Source organism: Herpailurus yagouaroundi, unplaced genomic scaffold, assembly GCF_014898765.1.
Source record: "Herpailurus yagouaroundi ecotype Mexico unplaced genomic scaffold, PumYag 202, whole genome shotgun sequence".
NCBI classification, from domain to species: Eukaryota; Metazoa; Chordata; class Mammalia; order Carnivora; family Felidae; genus Herpailurus; species Herpailurus yagouaroundi.
In genome coordinates, this window is record NW_024412433.1 from 11618161 (window position 1) to 11641191 (window position 23031).

Here is a 23031-nt window from a genome sequence, read left to right on the forward strand (position 1 = left end):
CCACCCAGGCGCCCCAATGGTGGTCATAATTTTTAAGCATCTTGAATACTAAGAATGTAAACATCTTATATTACCACTGGGACTTCTTTAATTCAATATGTGAAGTTTATTTTATATACCAGGCAATTTTGATTAGATTCTGTCCTTGAAATCTAGATCACCAGGGTCAGGGGGGGGTGAAGCACTGCTCACCTGGAACTCCAGGGCTCCCTCTGGGGCCTGGAACTGCTTCCAGCAAACCTGAAAGAGAAGAGTTTGGTACCTGAGTGTTTTATATGTGGTTAATTCATATATTCTGCTTGGTCAGTTTCACTGTGGCAACAGAAGGAAGTTTAATCACCACACACCCAGAACACATTAAAGATCATCGATTCCATTGGAGAAGTATCTCTAGAGCAGTGAAGGATTACAATGGCACTGACCATTCAATGCACAATGAAACCAGTGGACCCAAGCTCATGAGCAACGTGCACCTGTTTCTCCCTTTTCTCCTGCTGGGCCAGGGATTCCATCACGTCCCTGGTTGCCTCTCATCCCCATTGGTCCGGGAGGTCCTGGAAATCCTGGAGGTCCTGAGAAAAGAAATGCCATTCGAAGAGAGGGCATACTTCCTGGCAATGGCCTGATGTGAACACTGGATATGTAGAATTCTATTAAAGGTGCTCCTTCCCCCCGCCCCCCAGAACTGTAGTTATGTGATGCTCCCTTCACAGCGAAAACTATGAACAGATTTATACTACCATGAAGATCATCACTTCAGAAGGTGGAGGCTGGCAGATCTTTGAATTAGATAGGTATCAATACCTAACCTCATTTTTTTTTTTGGGGGGGTCTGGGGACTGAGTAACTGGGAGCTAATTTCTAAGGAACAGCAGATAGGTATGCAAAGATTCCAGCCTGAGGAGAAAATATGCCTCTGTCCTGAAGGGGAAATAGTACAAAAATGGAACCTGGAGGGCCTTTTACTCCTGGAGGACCGGGGAAGCCCTTAATGCCTTTTAACCCCAAATCACCATCAGGGCCCGGCTTTCCTAGAAATAAAGAGAGAAGAGAAGGGAAAAAAAGAATAGCACAAGGTAAATGGTTACAACAATGGCAGAAATGGTCCTTTTTTATAGTCACCTGTGCCTCACACTGGCCTTCAGGCCCTTCGCCAGAGAAGCAGAGCAGAGATGTGTCGAATCACTTTCAAACGTGTTTGTGCACCAGCCACACGGGCCACTCAGCATCTGATTTATGACTTTAACTGGGAGTTAACAGCAAATCCACTGAACCTTTCCGTATTTGAAAAGACGGTTTAAATGTTATCTTTCAGTAAGCTGCAACCCAGTAGCCTGGTGGTTGTTTTTAATAAAATAAAACAAAAACTTAAACTCAAATTTATAGGCAAATGAGAAAGAAAGCCAATGCTCAACCTGAAACCATGCCAGAAAAAAAAAAAAATCACAACAGTGTTTGCCCCCAAATTCACGTTGAAGTCCTTAACCCCAGAACCTCCGGAGATCACTGTATTTGGAGACTGGGTCTTTAAAAAAAGCTATTAAGTTAAAACAAGGTCACTAGGGTGGGGCCTGATCCAATATGACCGGTGTCCTCACAAGAGGCATTGATTAGGACACAGACACGCAGGGAAGGAAGATCATGTGAAGACACGGCAGGAAGTTGCCCAACTCAGGAGAGAGGCCTCAGAAGAAAAAACCATCCGTGCTGACGTCCTGAGCTCAGACTCCAGACTCCAGGACTGTGAAAAAATAAATTTCTGCTGTTTAAGTGCCCTGTCTGTGTTTTGTTATGGAAGCCCTAGAAAAGTAATACGAATATGCGGTTGGGCAATGAACTAACATTTACAAAAATTTTCTTTCAAGTGTATTTATGAGAGAGAGAGTGGGGGAGGGACAGAGAGAGAGGGAGACACAGAATCCAAAGCAGGCTCCAGGCTCTGAGCTGTCAGCACAGAACAGGACGCGGGGCTTGGACCCACAAACGACGAGATCACGACTTGAGCCGAAGGGGGACACTTAACCTACTAAGCCACCCACACGGCCCAATGAACTAACATTTTGTGTCTCTAGGCTGAATTCTTTGAGACAGAACTTAAGTTTTACGGACAGGATCAGGTTTTTAGATGTCAGTCCATCCAACTGGCTGATCGGGGCTCCTCCTGATTGATTTCCCGTTCCTCAGAGTCTAAGAATTTGATGATCAAAGTTGAATAAAAGCAATCATAGTACAAACACCTAAATAGCTTTCAATTTACGCAGATGATTCTAGGAGGTGAGGGCTATGCTGAGTGTCCCGCTTCCGGCTTTCTGAGTTGTAAAGCCAACGCTCACCTGGGTGACCAGGATTTCCGGGGTTTCCAGGGGCTCCCTCAGGTCCAGCAGGCCCCGAATGTCCAGGTGCTCCAGGTACCCCTCTTTCTCCTTTCCTTCCCATGTCACCTGGAAATCCTGGATCTCCCTTAAAGTCAGCCAAACACCTTTAGAATTCTCATATAAGCAGGCTATGTGATCAGAATTGAGTATCGACTCTGCTAGCATTTAGTTAGTGATTTAGTTACTGAGTTAACGATTCCTATTAAATGTCTGCTGATGCAGGCACTGTGACAGGGGCCAGGGACAGGATGGCTACGGGATTTGCTGGAACCGGTGCAAAATGCAAAGGCAGGACGATTAAATGGCAGGAACAGGGATAAGCAATTCCTTGGGTATTGAAATTGGAGGGATAAACTCATAAGCCAATAGCTGTGTGATAGGCATTCTGAGCTGTGGAAATGGGATTAAAAAAACCCAAATCATCGCCTGAAAACACAGCTGTATTTTCAATGCTTTTTGCCCACACTGAATCTAGACACTTGCTGATACTTAGAGACTCAGCCCCCTCGCTAAAGCAGAACGACTTCAGTGGCCGGTATACCTTTGGTCCCGGTGATCCTGGCCTTGCACCTGCTGAATAACCCGGCTCTCCCTTCTCTCCTTGGAGACCGTGAACACCTGGGAGGCCTGGCCTTCCAGTTAAACCTGGTAGTCCCAAAGCTCCCCTGTGTCCTTTAGGACCTGCAATTAGGAAAGAGGTCAGGGAAAATGAAACATTCTGCTTCTCACTTTTGTATAAACCACCTTTTTGGCTTTTTAGAATCACTGATATGTTGACTAGTTACCATGGGTGATCTTTACACAATATGAATATTTATTTAGTTCTCATCTGTGTTCTAATTGCACACAGTATGTTTGTCTAACAGTAAATCTAGTTTTACACCAACTTTCTACCAAATGGGAAACCGAAACAACAAACCATACAGAAAATCTAGAATAGAATTGGGCTTTCGGCTCCCGGACAGGACCTTATACCTTACCTGGCACCCCCATGATCCCCATGCTTCCTGGCACGCCACGTGGTCCTGGTGCCCCGGGATTCCCAATGTTGCCTGGATCTCCTCTGGGGCCTGGAGAAGAAATAAATAGTCACATGCCCTGCACAGTTCCTGGGCATAGTAGGTGTCAGTAAATATTTGTTGCTTGTATGAATAAATGAATTCTAAGCAGCCAGATCAGCTAGGTTATGTCCTTGTGTAGCTACCTTTCTGCCTTCAGATGAGGAGGGGACTGAGTACCCAGAAAACGTAAAATTAGAGAACTTTAGATTCTTGTCAGCAGGCCTGGAGTTCAAACATCAAAACCATTCTAGGACCAATGCCAGCAGAAAAGAGGGGGTTCCTGCCACCATATCGCAATAAATTTCCAAATGCAATACGAAGTTTTACTGCCATGTAACATATTTTGTAACTGATGTCATAGAGAATAGGGGGCTACTGTAATTGTTTAAAAATTTACTTTGCAAACTCAATAGCATGTTTAAAAAAAAGAAAGGCAAATCCGGAAACCTCTAAATCATTACCTGATTTTCTTCTATGATATGTGATACTGTGATAAATTATAGTTTATAATACATATCAGCAATGTGAAAATAACATTTTTGGTGCAAATATGGAACGTTGGGGGTGCCTGGGTGGCTCAGTCCATTGAGCATCTGACTCTTGATTTCGGCTCAGGTCATGTTCCCAGAATTGTGGGATCGAGCCCTGCGTCGGTCTCCACACTGAGCATAAAGCCTGCTTGAGATTCTCTCTCTCTCTCTGTCTCTCTCTCTCTCTCTCTCTGCCCCTCCCTCTCTCTGCCCCTATCCCCGACTTGTACTCTCTCTTTCTGTCTTTCTTTCTCTCTTTCCCCCTGCCCCTCACCCCCACTTGTACTCTCTCTCTCTAAAAACAAATGTTCAAAAATGGAACTCTGTGTAAGTTAATATTTTTTAGGTAATATAGGCTGACTATAAACAGCTTCATTCTGATTTAATTGTGAAGCAAATTTCTGCTGGAACACTATGGGAGCAAAATTCATATTCAACCCAGTAAGTCAAGAAATACATTTTTGTTATGTTCAGACATAGGGAAACTTAACTCCTGATATTTCTATCAGAGAATCTGCTCTACCTGGTGGTCCTGGTGGTCCAGGTGGCCCTTGGAGTCCTTTTAAACCCGGTAACCCTGGAACACCACTGTTTCCTTTCTCACCCGGCTTCCCTGCAAATCCTAAAGTTAAAAACCATGGATTAAAAACACAGGTTAGAATTTTATCAGACTTAGTTCAATCCTGGTTAAAATTGATGAGACATTATTGTAATACATCCATAGCATTTTTATTACGAGCACAGGCAGATGTGGGTTCTTTTCAAAGAGGATTAAATGAGATAATATACGTAAAGTATTACCATCGTGCTTGGCATGAGTTAGTTCTTCAGTGACACTAGCAATGATGATATTTACGCTTCATTTTAAGAATGAGTGGCCTAAATATAGCTTCTTAAAATTTTTTTTTCTTTTAGTAACGACAGAGGACCATTTATTACACGATTCTTGTCCAGAGCATCCCTTTCTCAAATCCATTGATTACAATGACCATTTATTCATTAGTACATGACAGACATCATTTTCTTTATTTATCTTATTTAATATGCAGGCAATGTCAGTCTGTCTTTGAGCCTTTCTAGAATGGGTGTAGAGACGACCAAACTGAGCCTCTGTGAAGTCAACGGACTAATCTAGAGTCACAATCAATGAGTGATCATGCTGGGATCTGAACCCAGCTGTGCAGTCTGCGATGCTTGCAAAGTTCCCACAAAACTGTCCTACTTTCCATAACACATGGCTTTGATCGCTTTACTTTCTGGCTCAAAATGGTCCTTGAATCTGTGATACCTTTGATGCGGGGCAAATTACAAACTCCTTCCATGGTATCCGAAGCACTTTCTGACATGTCTGTGGCCCGGCTTTGTGCCCTTTCTCAAGATTCCCTTCCTTGGGCAGTTTTCCTGCCTATATCCTTATTCAGTCACATAAGCGCTGAGTATCTAATTAATAGACAGGTGTTGTGCCAAGCACTGGAAACATAAATCATGTTCCCTTTTCCCAAGTTTTTAGTGTTTAATTGGGGAGTCAGCCAGGTAAATACACAATTACCACCCAGTGTGATAAGTTCTGTAACAGAGCTGGGTACAATATGCTACAGGGAAGAATTTCTGTAAGAGGGGACTGTGTGTGTGTGTGTGCGTGTGTGTGTGTGTGTGTGTGTGTGTGTGTTAAAGACTGAAGAGGCGCCAGTTGGGTGGAAAAACCATGAAACAGGACAAGATGCCCAGGCAAGAAAATAGCACATACAAAGGAATGACGAGGAGCAGGGGGTTAGATTATTTTCTTTTGTAACATTTTTTTTCTATCGATGTCATTTATTACAATCTAAAAATATATATTATTTAGCATGTTCCTGCTTTGGGCTTGCAGGGAGTTAGCAGGCCAAATCTGGTTTGGTGTGGTATGGCTGGAGGGCTAAAAATGTTTTTTTTTTACATTTTTACACTAAACTCTAAAAATGACTATGCAACAGGGACCATATCTGGGGCCAGAACCCCTGAGATGTTTACTGCCTGGCCCTATACGTAAACTGTCTACAGATCCATTGATGTCTCTTCCCCCCGTTCCCCCACTGAACTGTGAGTTTCCTCATGACCAGGACACTACCTCTGCTTTGCTCACCTCTATCTTTAGGACATAATAAAATACCTAGTCAATAGGTCCTAAAAAATAATTGTTGAAAAATTATCTGTCACGTGGCTGGCGAGGTACGCAAAGGGCAAGTGATAAAGAAACTTTGTATGCCAATCTAAGATTACTTTTTACCATTCTTGGCAAAAAGGTGGTTTTGAGGCTTATGATTTAAAATTGACTAGGGGCAGTTTAAATACAGCAGACCCAAATGTAGAATTAACTTAGAAATAAAAAGTCATGGGCGCCTGGGTGGCTCAGTTGGTTAAGTGTCTGACTTTGGCTCGGGTCATGATCTCATGGTCCGTGAGTTTGAGCCCGGCATCAGGCTCTGTGCTGACAGCTCACAGCCTGGAGCCTGTTTCGGATTCTGTGTCTCCCTTCCTCTCTTGCCCCTCTCCCACTCCCACTCTGTGTCTGTCTCTCTCAAAAATAAACATTAAAAAAGTTTTTAAAAAGAAGTGAAAAGTCACACATTAAGGAGACAACACGTAATTGTGCAAGGAACGCCAAGACCCAGTTCTAATCCAGGATTGGGCCACCAACTGGCTTTGTGACTGAGCAGGATGTTGAGTATCGGTTCTCACGGTCTTCATTTGTCAACTACAGGGATTTTCTTGGATCATTCTTAGTCTCAGAACCAGCATGATGTTCTGGTTCTACACAAAAGGAAGGCTGTACCTTTGAGGCCTGGTTCTCCTTTGTCCCCCAGTAGGTGTGATATTCCAGAAGGCCCCTGGGGTCCTTTGTCTCCTTCTTCACCCTGGGCTCCTGGGTGCCCTTTCTCACCCTTTGCTCCTGGGATTCCAAAGTCACCTAAAAAACAGGAGTAACAATGTCAGTTCCTTACTTCTTGAACTTGTTTGTAAGGATTCGAAAGTTAACAGTGCTTACCATAAAACAAAACAAAACAAGACAGATAAACCAAAACAGGCAGTCATTTAAAAGCAGTGGCATAAGATTGCAAGGAGAAAATTCGACTCCATTCAAATGGAAAAAGGAATACAAAGAATAGCAAAATCGAATACGTGGTTCTCTCAGAATTATATTGCCCTCAAAGGGTAAAACATAATTTATTTTTCCGTTATGTAAGTGAACATTGCTCCTTCCTCCTGTTCTTGGGAAGATACTCCATCACTTACCCCTCTGTCCTGGGGTTCCTGGGTTTCCGGGAGGCCCCGGAGGACCAATGTGTCCCGGATAGCCCATCATGCCAATCGTTCCTTTTTCACCTGTGGAAACATGTTAACACAAGATAGCTCAGATTGTGCAGAATGACAGAAGTGAAAAATTCCATGAAATGAAATGTTATACTTTTTTTAATGTTATTTATTTTTGAGAGAGAGAGGCACAAGCAGGGGAGGGCCAGACAGAAAGGGGCACAGAGGGGTCCAGAGTGGGCTCCATGCTGACAACAGAGAGCCCTATTGGGGGCTCGAACTCACAAACCGTGAGATCATGACCTGAGACGAAGTCACACGCTAACTAACTGAGCCAACCACGTGCCCCTAAAATAAGTTATAATTCTAAAGAGAGTTGAAGAAATGATTTCTGTAAACAGAAAAATAACCATATTTATCTAGGTGATTGATCAGTAAACATTCTTTATTAAATTAGGGTTGCGGCGGTCATGGGTAGCAAATCACATTTGCAGATGAAAGTAGAACATGGGGGGGGCGCCTGGGTGGTTCAGTCGGTTGAGCGTCCGACTTCAGCTCAGGTCATGATCTCACACTCCGTGAGTTCGAGCCCCACGTCAGGCTCTGTACTGACAGCTCAGAGCCTGGAGCCCGCTTCAGATTCTGTGTTTCCCCCTCTCTCTGCCCCTCCCCTGCTCATGTTCGGTCTCTCTCTGTCTCAAAAATAAATAAAAACATTAAAAAAAATTAAAAAATAAAAAAGAAAGTAGAACATGGTGAAGTGATGGAGTGCTCCCTCCTCCCAAACCCTGTGTGGCTTTCTATTGTGTTCCCTTATTTTATTTTCCTCACAGCAGCTGTTGACTATTGAACTTAGTTTTTATTTTTTAGTATTTATTTTTATTTTAATTTATTTGGGGGGGAGAGAGAGAGAGAGAGAGAGAGAGAGAGAGAGAGAGAGAGAGAATGAGAATCTTAATCAGGCTCCATGCTCAGCACAGAGCCCAATGTGGGACTCATTCCTATGATGCTGGGATCATGACCTGAGCTGAAATGAAGAGTCAGATGGTTAACTAACTGAGCCACCTGGGCACCCTGAATTTAGTTTTTAAATGGATTTGTTATTGTCTCTCCCATTGTCAGAGGTGGAATCTTGTCCACTGACATGTTTCTAGTGCTGGCATGTGGGAGAAGCTTAATAATATAAATGAAAGAATGATTTGTAGATTAAGTTGTTTTTCTGGGTTCTTCTCTGGAGGAATGAGATGAATGAGGTCCTTATGCTGTGACTATTAGAATATTCTTCCCAAACATACAAACTATAAAAACAGTGATGAAATAAAAAGAATGATAAGGGAATACTAGAAACAACTCTATGTCAGCAAATCAGGTAACTTGGGGGCATTCGCACAAATTCCTACTGAGGCACAGATTACTGAAACTGACTCAAGAAGAAATAGAAAATCTGAGTAGACCTATAACAAGGAATTGATTTGGTAATGTAAAAACTTCCCACAAAAGAAAGCCCAGACTCAGATGACTTCACTGGTGAATTCAACCAAATGTTTAAGGAATAGCAATTCTTCACTAACTCTTCCAGAAAATACAAAAGGAGGGAATACTTTCCATCTTGTTCTAGGAGGCCAGTGTTACCCAGACACCAAAACCAGACAAAGATATCACAAGAAAAGAAAATGACTAATATCCATTATACATATAGATGCAAAAATTCTCAAGAAAATACTATCAAATGTATTTTAGCAGTGGCATATAGAAAGGATTGCACAGCCAAAGTTGTCATACTCTGGGTAATTGTGAAATGTGACCATCCCACCACCAACACTGACCCCTTACAAATAATTCAGTAGGAAACACTTATACTAAGTCAAAGAGAAGTGTAGAGTCAAAAGCCTAGGTCTATGTCCAATTTTTACAGCCACCTTAAAAGGAAGAAGACAGAAGAAAAATAAAAGCATAAAAAAGGATACCTGGTGGTCCTAAAAATCCTGGATTTCCTGGATATCCTTTTTGACCAGGTGGTCCCACCTCACCTCGATGACCTGGCATCCCTGGTGGTCCGGGTTCTCCAGGAAAGCCTGACCTATCCAAGCCTGGAATACCTGGGTCTCCCTTTGGCCCCGTTTCACCTCTTCTGCCTAGGTATGAATGAATGAATGAATGAATGAATGAACAAATGAACGCACAACTGCTTTCCCTACCAACTCCAGAAATATTTTTTATGACTATAAATATTTAGCTGTGTGATTATGGGCAAACCACACACTCATCTGATTGATTGGCTGATTTCATCCCCTTCTGTAAAATTTCTAAGATTACTTCTACCTTTAACATTCTGTTTCAGTGATTCATGCAGTAATAAAAGTGTAGAGTTTAGATCTATTTTCTAGTCCTGCAGACATATCCTGGGACTGCACTTTATGACTGTAGCTCAGTCTTTAACCTGCAGAATAATACATACAGAGCCACCCACGTGGAGGCGAGCCACCAGATACTTCTGGAAACAACAACAGCACTACGACAACCATTAATCTCTTAGCCCAACATTGGATTGTGAACATAATAGCAGGATGATAGCTCATAGGCATTAGCTGAGCTCTAAACGATTTTTCTCAGTTCACAGATCTGACTGAGAAGAGCCAACAAAATAGAATAAGTTTCACACAATCTGGGCCATCTAGCCTGCATAATTTAGATTTATTTCATAAGCTTATTTTATGTTGCTTGGGAAGCAATTAACTACATATCAAAATTTACCACTTTATATACTAATGAAGGAAATGATAAAACTTTTTTTCTGAGAGTTTATATGCACATAAATATACATGTAAATATACATGTATGTGTATATATCCTCAGTATGTATATATACTCAGTCATGTGTACAAGGCACAAACCAATTTTACTATACTAACCTGAGGTCTCTTACTCTATAGATGGTACTCACTGCAACAAATCCACGACAAGGTTTAGATGGCTAAAATAACATTCCCCGCTGAACAGTGGTCAGCACTTGTTGCTGGACAGTTCCCATGTTAAGCAGCAAAGTGCAGAGCCAGAGTCTCAAGTCACCTATCTGCCTAATGACTAGCTTCAAGGCCCTCCTCTTACCTTGTTGACCTTCCAATCCATTTAATCCTGGAAGTCCTTGGGCTCCCCTGGGACCCTCCATGCACCTTCCTGGGGGTCCTTTTTCTCCAGGTGGTCCAGCCTTCCCTGGATCCCCTATAAAACAGAGTTCCAGAATATATTCAGATGCCAAAACCCAAGGTCCTAGTACAATCATTCTCTTGTAACTTTTCCCCCCAAATTGAACCTATATTTAATACCGTGGATATGCCTTTTTTACAGAGGAAACTCACTATAAAGGACAGAAGGAAGGAAGGAGGAAGGAAAGAAAAAAATAAAGGTAGGGCAGTGATGTTGAATGGAAAAATAATTAGGACCCGCAGACTCTATCTGTTGAACTAGAAGTTTGAGAAGAACTCTTCATCCTAGTGCACTTTCAATTTGCTGCCTTTTAACAGAGATCGCAGCAGAGAAAAATAATCACACGCGCCACTGTACCTTGTGGTCCATCAAGCCCTCTGGTTCCTGGAATTCCAGGGAGACCTGGATGTCCAGGGAGTCCAATTTCTCCATTTTTCCCAGGATTGCCTCTTTCTCCCGGAAAACCTGGCGTTCCTGGTTCTCCAGGCAAGGCTAGTCCTGGCTCTCCCTGTTCCACAGAAGTCGTGTTAGTTTTACTATATAATGCTTGCAAATCCTTCTTGACTACCAACTGGTCTTTAGGGCTATTACACGGAAAATAATCTGTTCTGGGGCACCTGGCTGGCTCAGTCAGTTGAGCGTCCAACTTCAGCTCAGGTTATGATCTCACGGTTCGTGAGTTCGAGCCTCACATTGGGCTGTCCGTGCAGAACCTCCTTTGGATCCTCTGTCCCCCTCTCTCTCTGCCCCCCCCCCCATTCATGTTCATGCACGCTCTCTCTCTTTCTCAAAATAAATAAATAAACATTAAAAAAAGAAAAAAAAATCCATTCTGCACAGTCACCACCATGCTGTCAACTTTCCTATTTCAACTCTAGTTGCTGAGTTTTCTATTCAATTATGCTTAAGTATTCTTGAGGCTATATAACTCTTTTAGAAGGGTGAAATTGTCTGGAAACAGTCTAGATGTCTCTCCTTTTGATCGCTTTTCTCCTAGTTATCCACACTTCCTCTTAGAGTCCTTCCATTTTAAATACTCTGAATGCTTCTGAAGATTAAGGAAGAAATAGAGAGGCAAACTTATCTTCTAATCCCTTCTATTTTCCTTTCTAAAAGGGAGGGATGGTTCAGAAGAACATTAAAAAGTATTTAATTCCTTTACCATCTACAAATATATAGATAATTTCTACACCCAGAGCATCCTACCTGGCTGATTGTAATTGCCCACCTCCCTCATCATGCCCCCTTGCCCCCCACCACCATCAGTCTGAGTTTTAATTCTTGAAGAACCTTGGCTCCGGGGAGACCTGGTTCTCCAGGTGACCCAGGCTTTCCCATTTCTCCTGGACAACCTGGTGATCCTTTTGCTCCTGGAAAACCTTGGTCTCCTACAGAGAAAAAATAATAAAGGTTGTAGGATTAGGCTTAGGAAAAGATTCTGAGCAGTGTCTCTGTTTTATCTGATTTTATCTGATGTTTTTATGGGGCAAGTTGCTAGAAATGTTTTTATGAAAGTTTGAATGATGAAAAAGCCAACTACTGGGGGGCCCCGGGTGGCTCAGTCTGTTACTTGATTTTGGCTTGGGTCATGGTCTCACAGTTCATGAATTCAAGCCCTGCATCGGGCTTTGTGCTGACAGTGTGGAGCCTGCTTGGGATATTCTCTCTTTCTACCTTTCCTCTGCCCCTCCCCCAGTCACACTGTCTCGAAATAAATAAATAAACTTAAAAAAGAAAAAGAAAAAGAAAAAGTCAACTGCTAAATTAGCAGTTAAAAAAATTCTGTTTCAAATCAGATCCTCAATTTAAAAAATGACTTTCTCCATTTTGTTGTTTAGGATGGCTACAATTTTGATTTGGCAGTTCTTTAAACCACTGATCCTGGTTGCCAATTTGGCAGACTTTATCTTTTCAAGTTGTATTTTACATAAAGCGTACAGCCAAATGAATTTTTACAGGTGTAGAAATCCTTGAAGCATGACCCAGATCAAGATAGAAAGGCTTTCCAGCGCCCTGGGTAGCCTGCCTCAACATGGGTGGCTCAAGAGAATTACTTCCTAATGCCATGAATGTAATGAATTAACTTTTTTCTTATATATTTATAATAGGATAACTGAGGAAGGAGTCACACAGATCATTTTCTCTGTTCTGTGGTTCAGAAGAGGAAACCCTGGTGGGGCAAGGCTGTGGTCAGAGTGTTCTTTTGTGCCCCTAATATGACCAATTTTTAATTTCCCATTAGTTCATGCATTATTAGGTTCAATTTTGAATTTTGAATCTGTACTTTAAAGGATTTTCTTAGGCTATTTCTTGTCCCCATGGTTGAGTCTCCTTCCAGAGGGTAAATCCATGGGGTTACAAGCTAGGATGCAATTTCTCAATGCAGGGTCCAAAAAGAACTAGGCAAAATATGGGCCAGGCTGCGTTACTTCAAAGATCATTGGGAAGACATCCAAGAAATTAGAGTCTAGGACATCCTTGAAACTATTACATCTTCCATTTCAAATATTCATAAACTGAGATCAATATTTCCACATTTGGGCAGAACTAATGCACTCCAGACACTGATGACATCTCAAAGAGAACAAGAACCAAAAATGGACTATATGTTGACACTTTAAATAATATTGAAACAAACATAAAGTGATTATAAAATCTGAAAATCTATGCTACAATCCAGGGACCATGAGAGCTCATACGCCATCCTGAGCAAAACTCTGATGTATTTATTAGGTGACTGTCTTCTCTGTATCTGGATTTCTTTGGAGTGTTTTCCCTTTGATGGGAAACAGCATTTGTTCCCAAAGGAAAATAATTTCTGTAATTTATATGGGAGTGTATAGGACAACCAGTTACTTGTGATTTAATAGTTATTTTTTTTAATTATAAAAGAAATGTATAAAGTGAAAACATGCATAAATGTAAAGAAAGTACAGACATTTATTAAGAAGTAAAGAAAAAAAATTCTCACAGTTCCACACTCAAGAAGAATCACTTTTACCATTTTTATAAATTGCTTTCCAGATGTTTTCTACATATTTTAAAATTTTTAGTTGAGATGAGATGTATAGTATGAATTCTGCCTCTTTGCCTAACATCATAGTAAGATTTTTTTTCTCATTTAAGATGGATGAAAAACATTATTTTAAACACCACATTATGGATCTTTTCCATGTTATTCATGATATGTATCTATATTTTCTTTTTTTTTTAAGTTTATTTATTTTGAGAGAAAGAGGGAGCATGCAGGGGAGAGAGAGAGAGAGAGAGAGAGAGAGAGAGAGAGAGAGAGAGAAGGAGAGACAGAGAATCTCAAGCAGACTCTGCACCATCAGCACAGAGCCGGACACAGGGCTCAAACTCACAAACCGTGAGATCAATACCTGAACTGAAATCAAGAGTCGGAGGCTTAACTGACTGAGCAACCCAGGCACCCTTGCATTTATTTTCTAAACATCCACAATGATCCCTATGTTTTAAAATTTGTAAACCTACCTTTAGGTCCTGGGGGCCCAGGGAAGCCAATTCCTGGAATCCCTGGTTCACCATCAGGCCCAGGAAGACCCGGATAACGACATTTTCCTATGGATCCAGGGATACCTTAAAAACACACACACATCCACATAAGGTACTTCCCTTCATCTTGCCTTGAGACAAAAAGTCTAAGTTTCTGTGTCATCCTAGGCCTTTCTGGAAATTAAGAAATAATTTTAATATAACCCCAACTGTATGCTCTTCCTCTCCATTCTTATCCAGTGTAGCTCAGTTAGGAGCTACAGATAATGTTTAAGATAGAGCTTAATTCCTAAAAAGAAATATTCTAACTATCTTGGACTACATACGTCTCCCTCCGTGCATACAAAATGAAGTTTTAGATCAAATTGGCAAAGCAGTTACATTTTCAAATGAAGAAGAAATGGGGACTATCGTGATTAGCCACTGGCAAACGTCACTTATTCCCCCACCAAAAACCCATGAAGACTGTTCTGCTCTTGGGTTCCTTTTAATTAATTATATCAAGTCCCTTTTTTTTTTTTTTTTAATCAGAAGTACCAATGGGGAATAATTTGGCTAATCTCAAAGAACAACAAGTCCCCTGCCTATTGGCTTGTTATCTAACCAGACTCTGGCCTCTGCATTCTTTTAGAGCCAATAAATATATCTTTTCCTTACAAAGGGGACAATAGTTTTCCAGGACAATCAGGATGCCATTTGATGTCGTGCACCAGACATGACAAAGGGGATACTCACCAGGCGGACCTTGGGGGCCAGCACGGCCAGGGAGCCCTGGAGGTCCTGGGGGCCCTGGGACTGGTGTCGAAACACTGAATTCTCCCTTAGGACCTTAAGAAAGTTTGTGATCATAAGACTGGTGTGCATTTTGAAGCTTTTTTTTTTTTTTTTGGTTCAGGGGGAGCAAATGTAATTATAAGGGGTTTATAAACATATCCCAAGGAATATAAAAAATAGTTTCTGCTTCCATAGGCTTTAAAACTGGCTTAAAGATGACCAACCCATTGAAACTTTCTTATTCAATTGATGAATATTTATAAGCATTTACTATTGTCTAAGCTTCAATTATAGCCCAACTCAATGCCGGTCTATTGAAAGGGAAGCTATTCTAAAAAAAAATCAATGATATGGAATTAAGTGTAAATGTTAGTGAATATTGATTTGGTAGGTTCTTTATTTATTGGGTGACTAGTTTTCACAGGAAGAAAGTATGGCATGCTGAACAAAAGATCAAGTGTGGCTTGGGCACATATCTTAACCTCTGTGGTAATTTCTTCATGCGTCATTGGGGAAATAATGCCTACCCAGTCCACAAAAATTCGAGATAATGTGGCTATGCTGGCCAACATTAAAAACATGTTAGTGATTTGAATTATCCGTATATTTATGGAAAAAATAAGTTTATAGTAGTTTGATGGGAAAAACTTCATGATAATGTATTTTACGACAATGGAGTCCTTCACTAGAAATTCACATGCAGAAAGAACAGAAGATTTGAAGATGGATTAGAAGAGAGATCAGGAAAACTTTTTCTGTAAAGAGCCAGATAGTAAATAATCTGGGCTTTGTGGTCCAAATGGTCTCTATACCATAACTCAACGCTGCCATTGCAGCATGAGAACAGCCAGGAACAATATGGATATGAATGAGGGTGGCTACGTGCTAGGAAAACGTTATTTATGGACACTGAAACTTGAATTTCATATAATTTTCATGTACCACAAAGTATTATTCAAAAGATTTTTTTCCCTAATCATTTGAAAATATAAAAACCACTTTTAGCTTGTAGATCATACATAAATATGCGGTAGGCTGGTAGACTATGGGCTGCCATGGTTTGCCAATCCCTGGATTAGAATAGCAGCCTCAAAAGTAAGGTGCTGAAGAAAAACACACACACACATATATATATATATATATACACACATATATACATATGTATATACATATATACATACATATATATGTGTATATATATACATATATATATAGTCACAAAAAACAGCTTTACGCACATGTGTGGACAGAAATGCATGCATAAATGTAAAAAATATACAGAAATGCTTGGGGAGAGGCACTTACATATTGTTTTTTACAGATAAGGGATATTATAAAACAATTTGGAGGCCATTAGTTTATTGAGTCTCACCCTTCAAAGTGATATTAGAAGTAAGAAATGACATGGTGGCATTATTTGTTGAAAACTGTCAGCAATGTGCAATTCTTATCTTCTGTTATGTTCTCTGCCACGGATAAACATTGGGGATCAGATCCCTCCTGAATCCACCAACTATGTTCAGTACACGTGGATCCCAAAAGTTACTGAGGCTTTAGGACTATTGTCAGAAAACTATTCTTCGTTTATCTTAGATATTTTGAAGTTTTATTTGTAAACCGTCTATTGGATTATGGGTCAAAAGAATAAATTTGCAACAACATTAGTGGACTCTTGAGACTCAGGAGGGGCTTCTCAGGATCAATTTCACAGATTTCTGCCCCCCCCCTTTGTTTATCATAACTGATTGCCACTCATTCCATCTATTTCTGTTTAGCATATGGAGATAGACTATCTTAGGAAATTTCAACTGAACTTCTCAGTAACAGAGAAAATACGTTTTCTCTGACATATCCTACATATTCTTTCTGAGTGTCTATGAGTTGACATATTCTACTTATTAGAAGTAAGTTTCTATACATCATTTTAGTCTTGAGGGAGCTTTACTTGCTCTAGGAACCATAGACCCACTCCATAGGAAAACAGGACTGGAAAGAAAACTAACCAACCGGCTTCTCCAGGTGGTCCGGGGGCTCCAGGAATTCCTTGGGTACCCTTTGGACCAGGCTCTCCCTGCGGTCCATAGTCTGGTGGTCCAGGTGGTCCTGCAGGTCCTGGGGGCCCAGGGGTGCCGGGATCCCCTGGAGGACCCTGGTCCCCCTTCTCACCAGTCAGGGCCTGTGACAACAGGAATATGTTTGGATGGTGCTTCATTCCAGTATCTCCTTCCACGGGTTAATCTTACCATGAATACGAGTACCAGATAAGCAGCCAATGAGAAAATTTTGAATCAAAAAGCAGGTATTTGAAGGGAATTGTTACTAAAATGAGACCGCTCTATGGTTTCTGCTGTTCTGTGCTCTTTGGATTTCAGCAACATTTCATTCCCTCGAAGCCTCTCGAGACGCACTTGTGTCTTCTGGTGGGATGTCATACGTAGAACAGCCCCTAAGACTCTGTTCAAATCAGCCAACAGTTCAAATAGCTGTAGAGCTAACATTCGTGTGAATAGCGTATTTCTCAACTAAAACCAGCACAGCAAACTTTTATTTGTTTGTTTTTTACCGGGTGTTTTCATTACAAAGGAGATTCAGGTCCAGATAGACCGTATTCATTTTTTTCCTTATGAAATATCTTTTGCTAGATTATGTCTTAAGATTTAATGGTAATGGTGAAAGCTATATAAGAGGTATGTTTTATACCAACTGTAAAAATACTGACTTTCCATGATTATATAGCTTAAATTGAATAAAATAATAAAATTGTAAAAAAATATCTTTTTGTAATTGCATAGGGCCATAACTCTGGAGATGATTTGCGTATTTTAAACAAGTTAAATATGACATAATAATTGAGTTCTTCTTCCATCCCAGTATGGCCTCAAATAATAGATTTGACTGGATTTTTCATTGTTCAGGATCATTGGGTGACTCGGTGTTTTTGTTTTTTTTGTTTGTCCGTTTTTCCTTCTTCCATAATGACAGGGCATAAGACTCAACACATCATCTCCTTGAGGTTTTTCTTACATTACTTTTACTGGAACTTAATAAAGAATTAGCAAGACGCAAATGGAAGCATCATGTAAACTGTACTAGTGCTAAACCAAAAGAATTCTAGACTCTGTCCCTCTGTAAGCATCACTACCACCCGGGGTGGGGGGACAGCCTGGCTGTTTCCCAGAGTCTGAGAAGCACTGGCCCTGCCAGCTGCTCTCAGCCCAAAAGTATTTTGTAGTCAAAAAGGTATAACGAAGATTATAGGCCACATCTAGATCTTGGGGAGCCACACTTTATTCTGATATTAATGGGTCTGTAAACAAATGTTTAAATTTATTTGCCAAGTTTTCCTGTCCGAGGTGGGACTCTTTTAATTGGATAACACCGATGAACTCTGGGAGACACTGGTATTTCCTGGGGCAGGCTGGGAAGCATGGCTGGCAAACTTCTCCCAGATATACCGGGGGAGGTGCTCAGCCTCTGCCCCCTGACATCTTCAAATAGATCCCCGTAGGAATCTCTCAAGTGCACATGTGAGACATTCTATCCTTATCCCATGAAAAGAGAGAACTTACCTAAGCTTAACTATTTTAAAGGACAAAACATCTGATCTGTTTATTTGACTAACCTCCTCCTAAAATTGTGCTTTATGCATTTATTTTTACTTCAAAGAATGAATATTGCCTTCAAGATATTGATCAAAACGTTCCCTTGTTTATCATTTTCTAAACTTGTCTATAAACTCATTGGACATAAATGTGGAATTGTAACTCGCGTAGGAGACAAGGTCATTATCGATGTAGAATTTTATTTGGGCTAAAAGCACCATTGAGTGCCACCTATGTGTCAAAATACTACATACATGTGTTGGGGTTAGTACTGCTCATTTGAAGATGCCTCATTGTGCGGTTAGAGGGACGCACTGTGCTGAATGGCCAAGGATTTTATGAATGGAAAGTACCCAATGTGGTAACTTCAGAGCATATCAGTTGTAGGGAGGGTAATTCGAAAAAAGTTGCTAGATACCAACCGGTTCCCCTTTAGGTCCTGGTGATCCTTTTACCCCGGGGGTTCCAGGAATCCCATCCAAGCCTCTTCTTCCAGGATGCCCTCTGAGCCCAGGGTCCCCTGGGGCACCCACTTGTCCATCAGGTTGAGGTGCTTCCCCTTTTTCTCCTTTAAGTCCTGGATCCCCCTGAGCACCCGGGAACCCCTAGGGCAGTACAGAAACGAGTCTGCATTGCAATTGGGTATAGCTGTTCTTGTGCCAATCTTAAAAAAAAAGTCAACCAGAATTTTTCAAGTGTAATGCACATGGATATTTTTCAGACACTTTCTTTAGCCTACAAGTATAATTTCAAGCTCTTTTCCCCTCTCTATTTGCTTTCAAAACTGGAATTCAGTTAGCACAATTCAATGCAACACACACAATAATATGGGTCAATATGACACAGATATCATCGTAACTTAGATTCCGTTAGAATATTGGAAATTTTAACATGCATCTATGGATAATTTGATTGAAATATATATATCTCTGTATAACTCTCTGACTCACCGTGATAGTCAAAACTTTAATTTCTAATAGTTTATCGAGGTATAATTTACATATCATAAGATATATCTTTATATGGATACAGTTCAATGGTTTTTAGTACATTTGTACATTTATGCTACGATCGCCATAATACAGTGTTAAAACATTTCCGGTACTCCCTCGGATTCCTTCAGATCCATTTGTAGTCATGCCCTGTCCCAACCGCAGCCCAGGCAACCAGAGATCTGCTTCTAGTTCTGATCCATTTTAAAGGATTCAAAGTTCATTAATTCATTCACTTATTCACACATCATGCATTTATTCATTTAACCAGGTCTCTATTAAATGCTCTAATATTAAGTACTCTTTGCCAGGCAACAAACTGATAACCTATGTGTGGTGCTACTTTACTTCCAGAACGTGCTGTTATCCAAATTGAAACGAAAGCTCCCAAACCATGAAATCTTACTGGATATCCGGGAAGACCCGCACTTCCTGGGGACCCTGGGCTTCCTTTACTGCCAGTTGGCCCTTGTCCGCCTGCAAAGCAGTGAATTATTAAATATTTGTTGAATACCAACTCTGAGTAGCCCAGGTAATGCAGGAGCTGCAGGAAATAGGCTGCTTTCTTCTGAGGAAAGAAAGACAATTTCTATCTCAAAACACAGAGGGCAGGGAGAGCATGAGAGTAAATAACTGGAATAAGAGATGATGTAAAAAAAAAGCATTTAAAAAATGCTTGCCTCCCTAAAATTCTTGTCTTTATAGTTTTAAGAAGACAGGTTTATTTTTTGATCAAAAAAGCAATATATGCTCCTTGTGAAAAACAGATTCAGAAAGAAGAGAATAAAAGTCACTTATAGATCTACCACCAGAGGACAATATTTGCTAAAATTTTGATGTATGGCACTCTTAAATTTTATATCCATAACGTGCTGAATGTATACATGGCATTTTGGAATCTATACATATGTCAATAAATACAGATTTATAGCTTCACTTTAAATGGCCGCAGAGTAGCCTAATGTGTGGATCAACCAACATTTATTCAGCCAGCTGCTATTTTAGAATTTGGATCATTTTTCAACTTTTCAACATTGTAGTAAACAATGTTATAGTAAATATCTCTAGATAGTTAGTGCTCCAGATTTTTCTAATAATTTAAATACATTTCTAAAAGCGTAAGCACAAGACAAAATGGACACAAACTTTTCTGAGGCTCTGGGCATCCGTTGCCAAATTGCTGTACAATTTTACGCTTCCTATATGCATGTAAGTGTATCCGTAAGGATATACTGTAAAGACCCTTTAGAGGGTCTTTTGGGCGGATCTCAAGCCAATGTATTAATAAATGGATATTCCGATTTTATGTTTTGCAAGATTCGAGTCAGGGTATGTTTTTTGATAGTAATCCAGATGCTTTCACTGTTTATGTATCTTCTTTGAGCTGCACCTGTAGTATGTCAAGTGTAGAGAAATCAAGGAAAATACAACACAACTACTGGGTCAGCAACAGCGAGCTGCCCACCCACATTCTACCCTTGGGTCACTCAAGGGGAATGTAGAAAAATAATCATCGCTTTCCTTCCATTCTTTCCCTCCCTGTCGCCCTTGCTCCTTCCCTTTCTGTCAGTTTTTGTTTTAATAGAACATTTCACCTAGAGTCTTAGGCACCGAATAGGAACAGCATGAGGGACGGAGGGCCCATCATACCCACCGTTCACCCCCTCTTTGCCTCCCCCGCTTCTCCCCTCTCAAGCCTGTCTCAGAGAGTCAGGGGGCAGAGATGGCAAAGTAACGAAGGCATTTATAAAGGAACAGGAATGATGTGAGCGTGGCAAAGGACCCTGGCTGAATGCGTGTCCTCTCGCAGCTGGCCACAGTGCCTGCATCTGCCACCATTAGCATTTCTTCTTTGGACGGTCACCCCACTTCCCGAAGCCCCTGTGCCAATGCAAATGTCTACCCGATGGTGGTAACATACAAATATTCCCTGATCGGTGTTGCCAGGTAGACCTTTGGATTCACTTGCTTCAAAGGGAAGCCCCTGGCACAGCGATTGAAGGATGCCAGCGTAGAGAGCAGGAGCATGGCTCAGGAGGAGAGTGGATTTCAGTCCAGGCTTTACCACTTATGAGCTATGCCACCTTATGCCTCAGCTTCCTCATCTGTCAAATGGGGTCAATGACAGCACTTACCTGTAGGACTGAGGTGAGGAATAGGCATGGAGGTCCATACGACACCTAGCAGACCAAGGTGGTCATGGCAAAACCAGGACTGCACGTGAAACCGTGTGACAGAGGCCCTGAGGAGCCAGGGGAGAGGTACCGGCGGCAGAGGAACCCAACTAATGAGTAGAGACCTTCTCTACCTCGAGATTTTTGTCCATGGCCAGTTCTGTGACCGAGAAAGCGGAGGTGGGACGGCAGAGACAGTGGACAGTCTGAAGCAACCCTGTGGGGTGGGGAGTCCTGGTCTGGCATGGACGTCCAGAAGAGAAGCAACACAGGCTCTGTTTAGCTCGCAGAATATTGGCCTAGCGGATGGTTTTTTTCTTTCAAAAATGGAGTTAGCAAATTTTGAAAAAAAAAAAAATGAGATTTCAGCTAAAAACCCGAGTTTCTTTCTTCTCATGAAAAATTGGAAGATTTATCAACACGGGCCTAAAGTGCTGCCAGTAACAACAGACCGGAGCTGGTGCACGATGGCCCCCTCCAATGTGCCTTCCAGTTTACCACAGTCCTCTCCACTCCCTACCGTGCCCCACTGGTGTGCTTTTTTTTTTTTATTGCATTTGTATCCTTTTTTTTTTTAAGCTTATTTATTTATTTTGAGAGAGAGTGTGAGCGGGGTGGGGCAGAGAGACAGGGAGAGAATCCCAAGCAGGTTCTGCAATGTCAGCGTGGAGCCCGATGTAGGGATCGATCTCAAGAACCATGAGATCAAGACCTGAGCCAAAATCAAGAGCCAGACCCTCAACCGACTGAGCCACCCAGGCGCCCTTGTACTTGTGTCCTGAATGAAACAGTGCCTATGCCCATGACTCTACCAAAAGTGGGGATTTAAAAAAAAAAACAAACAAAAAAACCCCAAACAGACTGGAGAGAATTGTGTCTTTTAAGGAAAAAAAAGAGAGAGAGAGAGAGCTTATTTCTTTATGGAAGAAAAAAGTGATGTGTGTTTGGTATGGCTGCCTCACTCCTCCAAGTTACCTGCTGGATCCCTGTAGGAACCCCAGTCTACAATTCCTGGGGAATACCATGGTTTGCTAGAATTCGGCAACTAAAACGGAAAAGGGGAAAAGGCCAGTTTCTGTGTTATTTCGGCTTACTTTATGTTAACTGAGTATACGTTTGAAAATCTCCAAATTCAGGGAAACCCCATCACTGACATTCAGAAGTCTGATACCTTTTTTTTTAACCACCCAGGGAGCTGACCCTTTTGTACCTGGGATTCCTTTCATGCCGTCTAACCCCGGCAATCCTGGGAGGCCCGGAGGCCCTGGGACACAAGGACACTGGATGCACAGGAGGCCTGGTTCCCCTGCAATAATAGCAGCTTGTTACTCATAAACCCACATCTAGTCCTCAGAAAGGACAGATACTTCCTAACCACACAATCATTTATTACATTAAGATTTGTGTGTGTGTGTGTGTGTGTGTGCGCGCGCGCGTGTGCGTGTGTGTAGTGAAAATCATCTAGGACACTGCATTTTTTTATATTGTTGATTTTTATTTTATTATATA

At 41.3% G+C, this 23031-nt stretch overlaps 1 protein-coding gene across 2 annotated transcripts in view; it reads right to left on the reverse strand.

The window, feature by feature from the left end:
• COL4A3 (collagen type IV alpha 3 chain) overlaps nt 1-23031 on the reverse strand; it is a 138925-nt gene that overhangs the window by 19467 nt on the left and 96427 nt on the right. For both annotated transcript variants that reach the window (XM_040450823.1, XM_040450822.1), the window contains exons 23-41: nt 22733-22828; nt 19755-19825; nt 18779-18961; nt 16762-16930; nt 14716-14808; nt 13960-14064; nt 11755-11852; nt 10822-10972; nt 10366-10479; nt 9225-9392; nt 7240-7329; nt 6779-6913; nt 4490-4588; nt 3356-3445; nt 2917-3056; nt 2334-2460; nt 951-1031; nt 474-572; nt 193-240 (exon numbers count right to left, since the gene is read on the reverse strand). In XM_040450823.1, coding sequence (XP_040306757.1) covers nt 193-240; nt 474-572; nt 951-1031; nt 2334-2460; nt 2917-3056; nt 3356-3445; nt 4490-4588; nt 6779-6913; nt 7240-7329; nt 9225-9392; nt 10366-10479; nt 10822-10972; nt 11755-11852; nt 13960-14064; nt 14716-14808; nt 16762-16930; nt 18779-18961; nt 19755-19825; nt 22733-22828 — 2157 coding nt within the window. The remainder of the gene's footprint in view (nt 1-192; nt 241-473; nt 573-950; nt 1032-2333; nt 2461-2916; nt 3057-3355; nt 3446-4489; nt 4589-6778; nt 6914-7239; nt 7330-9224; nt 9393-10365; nt 10480-10821; nt 10973-11754; nt 11853-13959; nt 14065-14715; nt 14809-16761; nt 16931-18778; nt 18962-19754; nt 19826-22732; nt 22829-23031) is intronic.